The sequence below is a fragment of the Leiobunum rupestre genome, chromosome 10, assembly GCF_980474605.1.
Source record: "Leiobunum rupestre chromosome 10, qqLeiRupe1.1.hap1, whole genome shotgun sequence".
In the NCBI taxonomy this organism is placed as follows: Eukaryota; Metazoa; Arthropoda; class Arachnida; order Opiliones; family Sclerosomatidae; genus Leiobunum; species Leiobunum rupestre.
Genome location: NC_143393.1, coordinates 19,769,574 through 19,784,724, shown reverse-complemented (window position 1 = coordinate 19,784,724; position 15,151 = coordinate 19,769,574). Strand labels below are relative to the sequence as shown.

At 37.0% G+C, this 15,151-nt stretch overlaps 1 protein-coding gene across 3 annotated transcripts in view; it reads left to right on the top strand.

The window, feature by feature from the left end:
• LOC149924971 (uncharacterized) overlaps positions 1–15,151 on the top strand; it is a 126,673-nt gene that overhangs the window by 73,211 nt on the left and 38,311 nt on the right. For all 3 annotated transcript variants that reach the window (XM_090161249.1, XM_090161248.1, XM_090161250.1), the window contains exons 2-3: positions 8,611–8,913; positions 9,889–9,985. In XM_090161249.1, the coding sequence (XP_090017375.1) occupies positions 8,802–8,913; positions 9,889–9,985 (209 nt within the window). In that variant the 5' untranslated portion in view covers positions 8,611–8,801. The remainder of the gene's footprint in view (positions 1–8,610; positions 8,914–9,888; positions 9,986–15,151) is intronic.

The following is a 15,151-nucleotide window of genomic DNA, read 5'->3' as shown; positions in this document are numbered from 1 at the left end:
TGCAGAACGGTTTTGATTATGGAATGATCTTGATAATTTAATTTTTTTTCACTAATAAGAATTTTTATTGAGGGGGAAGACTACAGTGGCCATTGTCTACTTTCACGCTATTTCAAGCTGAACTCTTTTAATTTTGTATTTTAACTTATAAAATTAATATTTAAGTGTAGAACAGCCTCTTGTTTAGTGCTTAAAATAATTTTGACAATTTTAAATTTTAAAGTAATTAAATTATTACGTTTTAATTCGGACCCCCGGAGCTAAACAAGTTGGGCAAGCGCCCAAACTACCCTTTAGTTAGGACCTTATATCTCGTTAACTATTAATATTATAATTATAAATATTATTTTAAGCACTAGAGGAAGGTTCAGCCTAACAAGAAAAAGATAATTCAATTATGTAATTGTTAAAACAGAAACGTTCAGCTTGAACGAAAAAGTGGCTTTTACTGTATTCTTCCCCTTAAGTTAAATTCTATAATTACAGTAAAACCTACGTAATTTTTCGACACTGCCCATAGGGCTTAAATTTAAGTCCACTGTACGGTTGAAAAATACATAACAATTCCACGTGGGTGAAATTACTTCAAGTAAGATTTATCCGCGTATAAAACCACACCATTTCAGTAACAGGTTATCCACAAAAGATGAATTCTTAGTACCTAATTGAACAATTTGAAAATAACTATGAGGTTTAGTAGGCTTATTTACTTGCTTTTACCTAACCTCGCGTTTTCCAGTTGCGATTCAAGCTCCTATCTAGGGCCTCATTTCGCCCACACAAGGCCAGGGTTGCCACGGTACCTGGAATTCCTGGAAAAGTCAGGGAATTTGAATATGGGTATAAAAATCAGGGAATTTGAATATGGGTATAAAAATCAGGGAATTCGAATATGGGTATAAAAATCAGGGAATTTGAATATGGGTATAAAAATCAGGGAATTCGAATATGGGTATAAAAATCAGGGAATTCGAATATGGGTATAAAAATCAGGGAAAAGTCGGGGAATTTTAAAAATTAGTCTAAAAATCATGGAAAAGTCAGGGAATTTTAAAAATAGTCTAAAAATAAGATAAATATCAGGCAAATAGGAAACTTTTTCTAAAATATGTAAAAAAAATACAAAATCTTGGCACAAAATAAGTCAGGAAAAATCTGGAAAAGTCAGGGAATTTGATTGTGAAAAAACTGTGGCAACCGTGAAGGGGGTGCGAGGCATTAGATCTCTAAGGGGTGCAAAACGGGCTCTAAAATCAGCCCACAAAATTTAATTACTATCCACCTTCCAAAACGTCCATAGATGTCGCCATATTATGATATTAAAACTTCCAAGTAACGCAACAGTAAGTGAGCTATCCAGGCAAGAAGACTTCGTTACGTTTTCACGGCTTCCGCTATAAGAAAATACCACAGTCAGCTAAAAAGTATAAACTGTATATAGAGCTCTAAAAGATGGCAATCTGTTTCTGGCGGCGCGGATGGGCGGGCTAACGCTGCGCCGCGAGAACGAAGACCGCTGACGCACGCGTCTGGGGATTCAGCATTTTGGTCCCGGATAATTATTATTCTTTCCCCGGTGAAAAGTAGACATTCCGGGGCTCCCGTCCCGAGAAATACCCGACACTCGTGAGAAGAGCGAAGTGTGGCCTCCAAAATAGCCTCCTCACACTACCGGGCTTTTCGGAGGGTCCTCGAAGACACCGTCTAATCTCGCCAATGGTAACAATCATTAGGCTGAGAACAGGGCTGCCACGCGTCAGGGAAAAGTCAGGGGATTTTCAAATGGGCCTAAAAAGTGAGGGGATTTTAAGAATTTGTAAAAATTCAGGGAAAGATCAGGGAATTTTAAGAATTTGTAAAAATTCAGGGAAAGATCAGGGAATTTTAAGAATTTGTAAAAATTCAGGGAAAGGTCAGGGAATTTTAAGAATTTGTAAAAATTCAGGGAAAGGTCAGGGAATTTTAAGAATTTGTAAAAATTAAGTTAAAGGTCAGGGAATTTTAAGAATTTGTAAAAATTCAGGGAAAGGTCATGGAATTTAAAATTATACTTAAAATTTTAAGTAGATAATTTTACTATAGTTCTGGGATAATAATAATAATTATTATGCAATATTTTTATATTTAATACATAACTTGATAGTCATCTTTATACAGGGTTCATACAACCATGGAAATCAGTGAAAACCTTTAAATATCAGTGAAATATATTTAAAGCAAAAAAGTCAGGGAAATGTCAGGGAAAATGAAAATTTTCTGAAAAATCAGGGAAATCAGGGAAAATAATTATGAGAACTCCAAATTATGTGCAATTTGTTTTAGTATTGCTGAAATTATTAATTAGTATGGAATTAATACGTTCAATCTGGACTATATTATATTAATGTTTTTTAAAAGTACGGCTGGAAAATATTCAAAACTACTCTGGAAATATCAGGGAAAAGGATTTTTGAAATATTGTATGAACCCTGTTATACTAAAATATAAGTTTTTATGTAAATTCATAAAACTTCTGATCAAATTAAAATATAAAGTGAACAATTTATCTAATTTTGGTCTTGAAAAAGGTTAGGGATAGTCAAACAATTTGATTTTGAAAACATAGGGGGGCGACGTTTTCGGCAAGTTTTACGCGCATTAGGGTTAGGGGGCGTCACTTCCACTTGGCAACTGTGATGAAGTCTTCGGCAGCGTGTTGGGCGCGAAGGCCAACGAAACTACGAGACGGCCAAGTAATGCCTACGAGGAGCTTACCCTTCCGCGTTAGATAATTTGTAAAAAATTGTAGGAAGGCGATTATAGTCGAAAGAACCTTGGCTCCTTTCCGAAACCCAAAATTCTCTAAAGAAGGACGAGTTAAAATTCGGAGCCCTTAATGACTGCATTTTTTTTCCAAAAGACAATTAAGAAGGTATTTTTTTCCGTATTTAATATTATCCGTCAGAAAGGCGAGTATATTTCAAGGATTAGAATTTTTAATTCTCAATTATATCTAGTGACAAATTGAGATTGTGTTTAACCTTGTATTATTTCCAAAAATATGCCACGATGACGGTCTAGTATACGCTACTATTTGATCAGCCGTGGAAATACATCTTCCCACGCTTAATTAAAATTTTTATTATATTATTTCTATCGCGCCAGTCATTAATAAATGCAGAAGTTCATAACATATCTATTAAGGGAGAAGTTTCCATCTCCTAACATTGCCGCTGATTTTAAAAATACATTTCTGAAGAGAATTAAATAGATCAGACTTTATATTCAGTGGATAGTAAGCAATTTAACCATCCAGACTTTATATTCAGTTGATAGTAAGTAATTTAACCATCCAGACTTTATATTCAGTCGATAGTGAGCAAACTATCGCCACGTCACCATCCAGACTTTATATTCAGGGGATAGTGAGCAACTTAACGCAACGTCACCATCCAGACTTCATATTCAGTCGATAGTGAGCAAACTATCGCCACGTCACCATCCAGACTTTATATTCAGTGGATAGTGAGCAACTTAACGCAACGTCACCATCCAGACTTTATATTCAGTCGATAGTGAGCAAACTATCGCCACGTCACCATCCAGACTTTATATTCAGTGGATAGTGAGCAACTTAACGCAACGTCACCATCCAGACTTTATATTCAGTGGATAGTGAGCAACTTATCGCAACGTCACCATCCAGACTTTATATTCAGTGGATAGTGAGCAACTTAACGCAACGTCACCATCCAGACTTTATATTCAGTGGATAGTGAGCAACTTATCGCAACGTCACCATCCAGACTTTATATTCAGTGAAAAGTGAGCAACTTAACGCAACTTCACCATCCAGACTTTATATTCAGTGGATAGTGAGCAACTTAACGCAACTTCACCATCCAGACTTTATATTCAGTGGATAGTGAGCAACTTATCGCAACGTCACCATCCAGACTTTATATTCAGTGAAAAGTGAGCAACTTCACCATCCAGACTTTATATTCAGTGGATAGTGAGCAACATATCGCAACGTCACCATCCAGACTTTATATTCAGTGGATAGTGAGCAACTTATCGCAACGTCACCATCCAGACTTTATATTCAGTGAAAAGTGAGCAACTTAACGGAACTTCACCATCCAGACTTTATATTCAGTGAAAAGTGAGCAACTTAACGCAACTTCACCATCCAGACTTTATATTCAGTGGATAGTGAGCAACTTATCGCTACGTCACCATCCAGACTTTATATTCAGTGGATAGTGAGCAACTTATCGCAACGTGACCATCCAGACTTTATATTCAGTCGATAGTGAGCAACATATCGCAACGTCACCATCCAGACTTTATATTCAGTGGATAGTGAGCAACTTATCGCAACGTCACCATCCAGACTTTATATTCAGTGGATAGTGAGCAACTTATCGCAACGTCACCATCCAGACTTTATATTCAGTGAAAAGTGAGCAACTTAACGCAACTTCACCATCCAGACTTTATATTCAGTGAAAAGTGAGCAACTTAACGCAACTTCACCATCCAGACTTTATATTCAGTGGATAGTGAGCAACTTATCGCTACGTCACCATCCAGACTTTATATTCAGTGGATAGTGAGCAACTTATCGCAACGTGACCATCCAGACTTTATATTCAGTCGATAGTGAGCAACATATCGCAACGTCACCATCCAGACTTTATATTCAGTGGATAGTGAGCAACTTATCGCTACGTCACCATCCAGACTTTATATTCATAGATGAAGTTAAACCTCCCCTTCCATATGTTGAATATTCAAAACTCCAATGCCAAACAGACCTTGAATCTTGAGGAACCACATGCCGAGAAACGTCCCGTTTAGGGAGCTATATGGGGAAGCGAATCGTAAAAAAAAACCCCAAAAAACTAGTTTTTTGTTGACACTTCTCACCACCAGATTCCTCCACTTGTTGACTGAAAATATATACACGTACCCCCGTTAACCTAGCGAAACATACATATTCTTTGTACGAGTTCCCACAGAACGGGGCCAATAGAAAGGTTAAGCCCGCGCCAAAAAACGTGTAGGGGAAACGTGTAGACCCAGGGGCCATGCAGCCACTCAAGAAAACTGTGTACATTTCGAAAATTTCGATTACTTAGAATCAGAAAAATTCCAAAAAAAATTAAAAAATCTAAATATTAGGAATTAATTGAAATTTACAATTGAAAATAATCTTAAAAAATCCATAAAAATCGGGAACACTTGAATCTTAAACATCAGATTTTTTTTCATAAAATCGTGATCAAACACCAAAGATTTCTTACTGATCATCCAACAAAATAATCCGAAAATCTTTAATGGTAATCTTAAAAAATCCGGGGAAATTTTTGGTAATCAGTAAAAAATTGCTAAATCTAAGATTATTTCCCTAAAATACCTAAAAGTCCATATTTTTCTTCAAGGTCCCTAATCTACCCTAAAATCGGGGATTGGTCCCTAAAGTATATTTTAATATGCATCTGCTCAAGCACTGTTTACAAAATAGTCAGTTCTGACGATTATCGATGAAATAGTTCGAACATAGCGCCTTAACCTTGGTAACATTATTAAATTGTAGGACCGATTAGGTTGTACAATATAAATAAAGTTAAAATACGCGAAAAGGTAGAAACGTCCATAATAAAAAGTGGGCAAAAAAGCTTAAGACTAACAAATTGAAAGTAATGATAAAACTTACGAAATACCAATAGGTCTTCGACGATAAAATTAAAACGCGAAACTCGGGACTAAATAGATTTCAAGTCAAAAACCAATTAAAATAGCCAGAATTTTTAGCAGTAGACCGGTTCGCCCTAGTTGGAGCTCATCAGTACCGCGCGGGTAATCTGGCTCGCGACTAAACCGAAAAAAGAAACTAAGACTAAAGATTAAATTTTTTAAAACGCGTTGAGTAGCAACGGAAAGCCGAATAGGAGAATATTGGTGGAGAATGAAATCTACGATAAGTTAAAGCATAAGTCTATAATATTGTTCCATAAGTTTGTCATTTTGGGGAGTATTTTACTGAGAGCTAGTAACGGAGTGACGTCATCACAAGATAAAAATCTCCCCCTAGCGAGGCGCTGTCAAAGACTACTTGCGACGCGTTAGCGAGCGGACGCCAAACGCTGACGAAGCCCGTAATGCAGTCTGTCTTGTGAATAGCTCTCAGTAAAACTTTTTCATGTAAACAATAGAAAGTGCCACACTTATGTAAAAATATTATACACCTATAGTTAAAATTAATAAAAATCAACTATGGACTATTAATTGCCCGATTAAAAAATTACGTTTTTGCGCGTGACAGTGATTGTGAGGTATAGCAGACTTATTTACCCGCTTTTATACCCTAACATGGCGGCGTATTTTCACGCGCAAAATGAATTTTAAGATCCCCTAATTGTAAAAAATAAATACCAAGTCAATTTTGGAATTTAATTCAAATAAGGATCTCATTTAGTTTTACATTAATTTGGTACCCTGTTTTTATGGCAAAAAGGACCTATTTTCCCTATTTTTTTAAAGATTTTGGTGGAAGCCCTGGGCTGGTCCCCCGATTCGAGGACAATCTTGATTTCTACACGTTTTCGTCGTGGGTCTTAACCCCTCTAATATCCCCGGTCGCGTTGGAAACCCGTCACCCTGTCCTCAACTCGACGTCAAAGCCAAGAAAGAGCGATAAGAATTGAGTTCCCCGCCTTTGCCATCCGACATCAATGGAGTTCCTTCAGACGTGGCCCGTAGTCTCGGGCGCATTGTGTCCGCCGATACGACATGGTCACCCTGCTTCCGAAAGCCCCAAATACTCTATTCTTCCAAAGGCTTTCCATCAAAAAAATATTATAGACCTGACGTTTTGTGAATTTCTTTTCAATCCGAAATTCGGTGAAATCTGCGGGGATTATCCCCTATCATGTGAAAGGACTGCGCGTTATCGTTCAAAGTATAGGCTAAAAACAGACCGATCAAATTTTACATTCGTTTTTGAATAGTTTCGGTGATTTGAAATTCAATAGTTAATTATACTTATACCAGTGTTGCCAAGGTACATAAAAAACCATGGAATTCCAGGAAAAGTCAGGGAATTTGAAAAAAATGTAGGAATTTAAAAATGGGTCTAAAATTTAGGTTAAAGTCAGGGAATTTAAAAATGGGTCCAAAATTTAGGTTAAAGTCATGGAATTTTAAAATTGGTCTGAAATTTAGGGGAAAGTCAGGGAATTTTAAAATGGGTCTAAAATTTAGGGGAAAGTCAGGGAATTTTAAAATGGGTCTGAAGTTTAGGGAAAAGTTAGGGAATTTAAAAATAGGTCTGAAATTTAGGGAAAAGTTAGGGAATTTAAAAATAGGTCTAAAAGTCAGGGAATTGGAAAATGGGTTTTAAAGTCAGGGAATTTAACAATGGGTCTTAAAATCAGGGAATTTGAAAATGGGTCTAAAAGTCAGGGAATTTAGAATCGAGTTTGGAGCTGCTCTATTGGTGTATCGGGAAAATTAAAAGTGTACTCCGAACTTACTCTTTTGTTAATCTTAAAACTCCGGCTACGTTACACTAACCCGAACTATGCACGTGGACAGAATTGGAGTAAACTGGCGTCAAATGCCAAAATTTGGATCCAACTGGAATCCAATTAGTTTCAATCCAAAAATAATTTTGGAATCAAATTTGATATTCGAAAATCCCCGTGCCCTACTAATACGTTGAAAGTGCGATTTTATCTGATACTTCAATCCTTAGTTTTCCATTTATGCAACAATTGCACATGTGTGCTATTTTGCCCGACAACAACAAATATTTTGGAGTATGTGCAGTTCACTGTCACATTTACACTTTTGCTCCAGTTCGCACAAAGCACGCGAAAGATGCATGGACCAATCAACGTCCCTGTGTCTGCAATATCGCCATAATGTTTATTCGCGGTAATAAATGTTGACGCCTCAATATACATTTCACTCAAATACTGTGCCACCTAGGAGCAACAAACACAAGGAGAACGCAGCTAGCCTTTAAACACGCTAACGCAGTGTTGTGTACAAATTTCATTGGACGAGCCTTTACGCTGAACGTTTTACGGGCGGGGGAGAAGACAATTTCTGAATTTTCCCCTTCCGACGGCAGCAGGTGCTAATATAACGCCTATAACCAATGAAAACTGTACGCGAGAAAATGCACGAATTTTGACGGGTTGCGTTCTCCTTGTGTGGGGTGCTGTGTTTGTTGGTCCTAGGTGCCACAACGTTAACAAAAAAGTTTAATAATATTATCAATTAATTAACTTAAAAGACCACGAAATCGTTCGAATTTTGAGGGCGTGTCTACGTAATCACGTGTTTTTGAAAGTGAGAAGGTTCGCCTAACTCTCATGTCGAAAACCTAGGAGCTATTTAAAATACGATTCCGTGAAATCTCCAAATCGTCCTTGTAAAGTTGGTCTTCGATTCAGGGATGGGGTTCGTATTATTAAGCCAATTTCCGCGTTACCATAGGGACAAATTGGGAAATGTCAGTGACAATTTAACCTCCAGAACCTACACTCTGATACCCACCCCAAATTCCCAATATCGAATGAAAACTAATAATTTCTATAAATTTGGTGATGTTTTCAGGAGTGCGAGAAGCGATCGGCCCTCAGCCGGAGTTCCCTCCGAGCTGCCACCGGCGAGACTCGATCCCGGAGAGCGTCGGCCCTCCGTCGCTGAAGACGTCGACCGAGAAGCCCGTCGCCGCTTGCCGGGAGACCTCGCTCCCTTCCCGGCACAGCCCGCCGCCCGCCGCCGAGCCCGACACGGCCGCGATCATGCTTCAAACTTCGCGCCTCAAATTGACGGAGTTGAACCCTAACCTGACCTGCATCTTGTGCGGAGGGTACTTCATCGACGCCACCACCATCGTCGAGTGTTTGCACTCCTGTAAGATTCGTTTTTATACACTTTTCTAAGGCTCACAGTCGCGTCAACGTCTCTCAGTTTTGGCTGTTTATTTAGCTTTCCAATTCCAGTGGGGGGGACCACGAGCTGTTCTAGAAAGTTTTTATAATACGCTGGTACCTCTTACTCGAATATTTGAGAAGTAGCGTTAGAATTGAGTCCTCACATTTTAGAAACGTTTAAAAAATCGACATTTCAAACAGTGTTGTAAGTCGGAAAATCTTCCGTATTTAAAAAAAAATTTTCATTCCATGATTAGTCTAATATAATGTTTACAAATTTAAATAAAGCGGCATTTTCGCCTCATTTTTCGAATCTAAACGTAAAACTAAACCTCTAGACTAGTTTAATCTGATTAACAATGTAACACTATTAATGTTTTGTATTATGTTTACTGATATTAGACATTTTATATGGATAAAAAATTAAAAACCCTTAAAAAGTAATTTGTTTTAATTTTTTATTTTTCCGATTTCCGGAAAATTTTGCGCATTTTATTTTCCCGGAAAATTAACTATTTGAAACAATGCTTTGATACAAAAGTGTATAATATATATCTTACAATTGAAGTTTTGATTATAAAATTAATGTTCAAATTCCGTTCCATGGTTAGTTTACAATTTTAAAATATTAATGAAAAAGACTGCTACTGTTTGATGTAAACGTGTAGGAGAATTCTTGTAGGGCGTAGCTTTTATAGGGTACGATCTACACCCCTATAAGTTCAGCCGTTCACGTTTTAAAGAGTGTGGCTTAACCCCTCTATTTATAAAAATGAAGCAAACCTTTTAGTAATTTATAGATTAAAAAAACGCGCACGCCGGACGTGTAAAGTAAACAGTCTGTGCGCGGTAAAGCAACGTCTACACGTTTGCCTGTCGCGTTTTCTAGCGTAGGCTTAACTTGTGTGTCTAATTCTTCGTGAATTTTTAAATGGTCGATTTTTTATCGTTTCAGTTTGCAAATCTTGCATTGTCAGGTACTTGGATACGAGCAAATTCTGTCCCATTTGCGATGTGCAAGTTCACAAAACTAAACCGTTACTTCACATCAGGTAAGATTTCCTTCACATTGGCCTCGCAGCGAGAGGAGTCGGGTTCGATCCCTGCTTGTGGCACTGGGTGAAAAATCGGAACCACTCCTTCCGTGTTGAGTTTGAAAGTTCTCTCGCCACTGGTTATAGGGGTTTTCCGCTGAGCTCTTCAGTTTCCCCTTCCCATAAAAACTTCTAGAAGTTAACGGTAATAGTGAGTGTAAGGAGCTGTTGGCTCGCGTGGCAACCACCCTCCTATACGCATTGTAACCCGGCCACCTGTTTACAGGCATTAAAGGTCGCTAGATGACTTGGGCCTAAGGTGGTGCCTTGGGTATTATCCTAGCTGATTATTATTATTATTAAATGTACCGTTTAAATAAAAGTCCCTTTTTTTCTACTATGTCAGGGATAAGTTAGGGATTTTCATAGTCAACAAACTTTGCATCGCAGAGAAAATGAAGTATCTTCTCTCGCTTGTGGCACTGGGTGAAAAATCGGAACCACTGCTTCCGCGTTGAGTTTGATAGTTCTCTCCTTTCTGGAGAAAAGAGTTTTCCGTCGAGTTCTTCGGTTTTTACCTTTCCATAAAAACTTGTAGAGGTTAACGGTAATAGTGAGTGTAGGGAGCTGTTGGCTCGCGTGGCATGAAGGGCTTGCCACCAACCTCCTATGCATTTTGAATTTGAAAATGGGAGTAAAACGTCGGGAAAAGTCAAGGAATTTTAAATTGATCGTAAAACGTCGGGAAAAGTCAAGGAATTTGAAATTGGGCGTAAAACATCGTAAAAAGTCAAGGAATTTGAAATTGGGCGTAAAACATCGTAAAAAGTCAAGGAATTTGAAATTGGGCGTAAAACATCGTAAAAAGTCAAGGAATTTGAAATTGGGCGTAAAACATTGTAAAAAGTCAAGGAATTTGAAATTGGGCGTAAAACATCGTAAAAAGTCAAGGAATTTGAAATTGGGCGTAAAACATCGTAAAAAGTCAAGGAATTTGAAATTGGGCGTAAAACATCGTAAAAAGTCAAGGAATTTGAAATTGGGCGTAAAACATTGTAAAAAGTCAAGGAATTTGAAATTGGGCGTAAAACATCGTAAAAAGTCAAGGAATTTGAAATTGGGCGTAAAACATCGTAAAAAGTCAAGGAATTTGAAATTGGGCGTAAAACGTCGGGAAAAGTCAAGGAATTTGAAATTGGGCGTAAAACATTGTAAAAAGTCAAGGAATTTGAAATTGGGCGTAAAACATCGTAAAAAGTCAAGGAATTTGAAATTGGGCGTAAAACATCGTAAAAAGTCAAGGAATTTGAAATTGGGCGTAAAACGTCGGGAAAAGTCAAGGAATTTGAAATTGGGCGTAAACATCGTAAAAAGTCAAGGAATTTGAAATTGGGCGTAAAACATCGTAAAAAGTCAAGGAATTTGAAATTGGGCGTAAAACATCGTAAAAAGTCAAGGAATTTGAAATTGGGCGTAAAACATCGTAAAAAGTCAAGGAATTTGAAATTGGGCGTAAAACATCGTAAAAAGTCAAGGAATTTGAAATTGGGCGTAAAACATCGTAAAAAGTCAAGGAATTTGAAATTGGGCGTAAAACATTGTAAAAAGTCAAGGAATTTGAAATTGGGCGTAAAACATCGTAAAAAGTCAAGGAATTTGAAATTGGGCGTAAAACATCGTAAAAAGTCAAGGAATTTGAAATTGGGCGTAAAACGTCGGGAAAAGTCAAGGAATTTGAAATTGGGCGTAAAACATTGTAAAAAGTCAAGGAATTTGAAATTGGGCGTAAAACATCGTAAAAAGTCAAGGAATTTGAAATTGGGCGTAAAACATCGTAAAAAGTCAAGGAATTTGAAATTGGGCGTAAAACGTCGGGAAAAGTCAAGGAATTTGAAATTGGGCGTAAACATCGTAAAAAGTCAAGGAATTTGAAATTGGGCGTAAAACATCGTAAAAAGTCAAGGAATTTGAAATTGGGCGTAAAACATCGTAAAAAGTCAAGGAATTTGAAATTGGGCGTAAAACGTCGGGAAAAGTCAAGGAATTTGAAATTGGGCGTAAACATCGTAAAAAGTCAAGGAATTTGAAATTGGGCGTAAAACATCGGAAATAGTTAGGGAACTTGAAAATGGGCGTAAAACATCGGGAGGTGTCAGGGTATTTTAAAATACGCCTAAGTAGTCAGGGAGTTTCAACATATGCCTTAACAGTCAGGGAAAAGTTAGGGCATTTGAAAAAAAGCGTAAAACATCGGGAGAAGTCAGGAAAATTTACTTAAATAGTCAGGGAAAGTTAGGGATTCTAAATTTATCTTGCATTTTTCAAATTGTGTTCCTTACACTTTCTGGTAATTTTTAATCGATCTCTTCTAATAATTTGAAGTATCTTTACGCAGAAGTAAATTCATTAACAGTAAAACATATAGTTAACAAAGTCGCAAATTGCAACCTTTAAATAGTCTGGGAAAATCTCTAAAAAATGGTCAGGGAAAGTTAGAGAATTTGAATCGGAAAATATTAATTAAATTAATTAATTAAATTTCATTAAACAATTTGTAACCGGATATGTTTTAAAGGGTCTAGAATTCAATTATCTCTCCAAAACAGGCCCGATAACCTGGCCTTGAGCATTAATATCAATTTATTAACAAAAGGGGACTATAGTCAGAGTTCGAATAAGTTGAATTAGTTGCTGCATTAGCCTGAACGGGACTCGACCGAAGACGGTTTCAAAGCGAGTAGGTTAAATGCGACTTCATTTCATTAACGCGTTTTTTCAAAAAGAAGTAATTATACCATAGTTATTAAAAGTGCCAAAGGGAAAAAGGGTACCTAGATTCGAATTTTGAGTTCACTTTTGTCGAGTAGCTGATCACTTACGACGTTAGAGGTTCCTTGTACACAGATCACGCCGAGATAACCAGAAGACTACTCGAAATAAGCTCACGCGAAGAATCGAAGATAACCTCAACCTCGACCTTATACGTGATTTTTATGGGCAAACGTGTACACCCGTTATGCGGAATACACCGAGATTACGCGAAGAGTACTCGAAGTATGCTTACGCGAAGAGTACTCGAAGTATGCTTACGCGAAGAGTACTCGAATTATGCTTACGCGAAGAGTACTAGAAGTATGCTTACGGTAAATGTACTCGAAGTAGGCTTACGTTAAATGTACTCGAAGTATGCTTACGCGAAGAGTACTCGAAGTATGCTTACGTGAAGAGTACTCAAAGTGTGCTTACGTGAAATGTACTTGGAGTATCCTAACGCGAAGAGTACTGGAAGTATGCTTGTGGGAGACCCGGAAATATCAGGGAAATCGGTTGGCCAATAGGTGTATGAACCCTGATTATCTCTTATTTAAAAAAATGAAACTCGTAGATATAGAGTACTGTTTTCTATAGTACTTAACAATAGTTTAATTATTTTAATTTCAGTAGCTAATGAATTGTAACGTATTGAAGCTTGGTGGTTAGCACCTTCGCGTCGCAGCAAAAGGAATCGGGTTCGATCCCAGCTGGTGACACTAGGAACCACTTATTTCGCATTGAGTTTGCAAGTTCTCTTCCCACTGGTAAAAGTCTAAAAGTTACCGTCTACGCTTTATAATAAAGGCATTAAATAAATTAACTTTAAATTAAAATTACCGAATATCCTAGATATCGCAGACAAGTTATGAGAAATCTTTAAAAATCACAGACAATTTTGGATTTATATTTGTAAATCACAGAAACATTAAGATAAATCTTTGGAAATCACAGACAAATTGTGAAATATCTTCGGAAATCACCGAAAAATTGGGATAAATTATTGTAAATCACAGAATAATTGTGATAAACTATTGGAATTCTTAGAATAATTGTGATAAATTATTGTAGATCACAGAATAATTGTGATAAATTATTGTTGATCACAGAATAATTGTGATAAATTATTGTAGATCACAGAATAATTGTGATAAATTATTGTAGATCACAGAATAATTGTGATAAATTATTGTAGATCACAGAATAATTGTGATAAATTATTGGAATCCACAGAAAACTTGTGATAAATCAATTTTTCCTAGCAGGCCAAACACCGATTGAAATTAAATCCTTGAAAGAGCAAAAATTTAATAAAATATTTAAATCCTGACCCATTAAAAACATCACGACAGGATTAAATACGTTATTCCCGCCTGACTATAGCAATAAACAGAGTTTACAAGGGTATCTCATAAATCCTTGGCTTTATAAAACTCTTTTCAGTATGCAATCTGCATCCTCTGTCGTAGGGGGCGCGTCAAATATTCCCCATTTCACTATGCGATAAAGGTGTACCCCTCTTACCACGAGGTACAACGTGATTCGAGAAACGCAGACTTTACCCCCTACCCGGGCTGCCACTTAATTACGCGATAAGCGTAGATTAAAGTAGATTTGTAGGCAACGTAAGACAGATAAACCCCGCTGTCTTTGAAGAGATAAATTTCAGACGGTAACAGCCAATACTAAATGGGGGGAAGAGAATTTTATTAAAGCCATCAAAAGACTATCCACGTATACTCGAATCGAGTTTTTTTATTATTATATAAAGTGGGTTTCGAGGTTCTGCTTTTTTAACGATTTTTTTTTGTAACGGGTAAACATTACAAGACGCCATCTAACGTTTCCTTTAAAAAAAAAAGTTGAGAAGCAAAATAGTGTTTCTGTAAATTTGACCTATCTCCTCCTTCTCAATTTATGCAGGTCGTGTCTCGGGGAACATAGGAATAAGTCGGGTCGCCCCGGCGGATTTGGCACTCGTACTTGTAATTGAGACGCGTACAGGAAAACGTTTTGTCTTGCCTGAATTGTCAGAAATATCAAAAATGGGTTCCGATTAGTTCGGATAGTCCGTAATACAAAGAAAGGGTTCGTAATAATACTGAATACAAAAATGGGTTCAGGATACTTATTAATACAAAGAATGGGTTCGCAATAATCGTGAATACAAAAAATGGGTTCAGGATACTTATTAATACAAAGAATGGGTTCGCAATAATCCTGAATACAAAAAATGGGTTCAGGATACTTATTAATACAAAATATGGGTTCATAATACTTATTAATACAAAATATGGGTTCATAATACTTATTAATACAAAAAATGGGTTCAGAATACTTATTAATACATAAAATGGGTTTAGGATACTTATT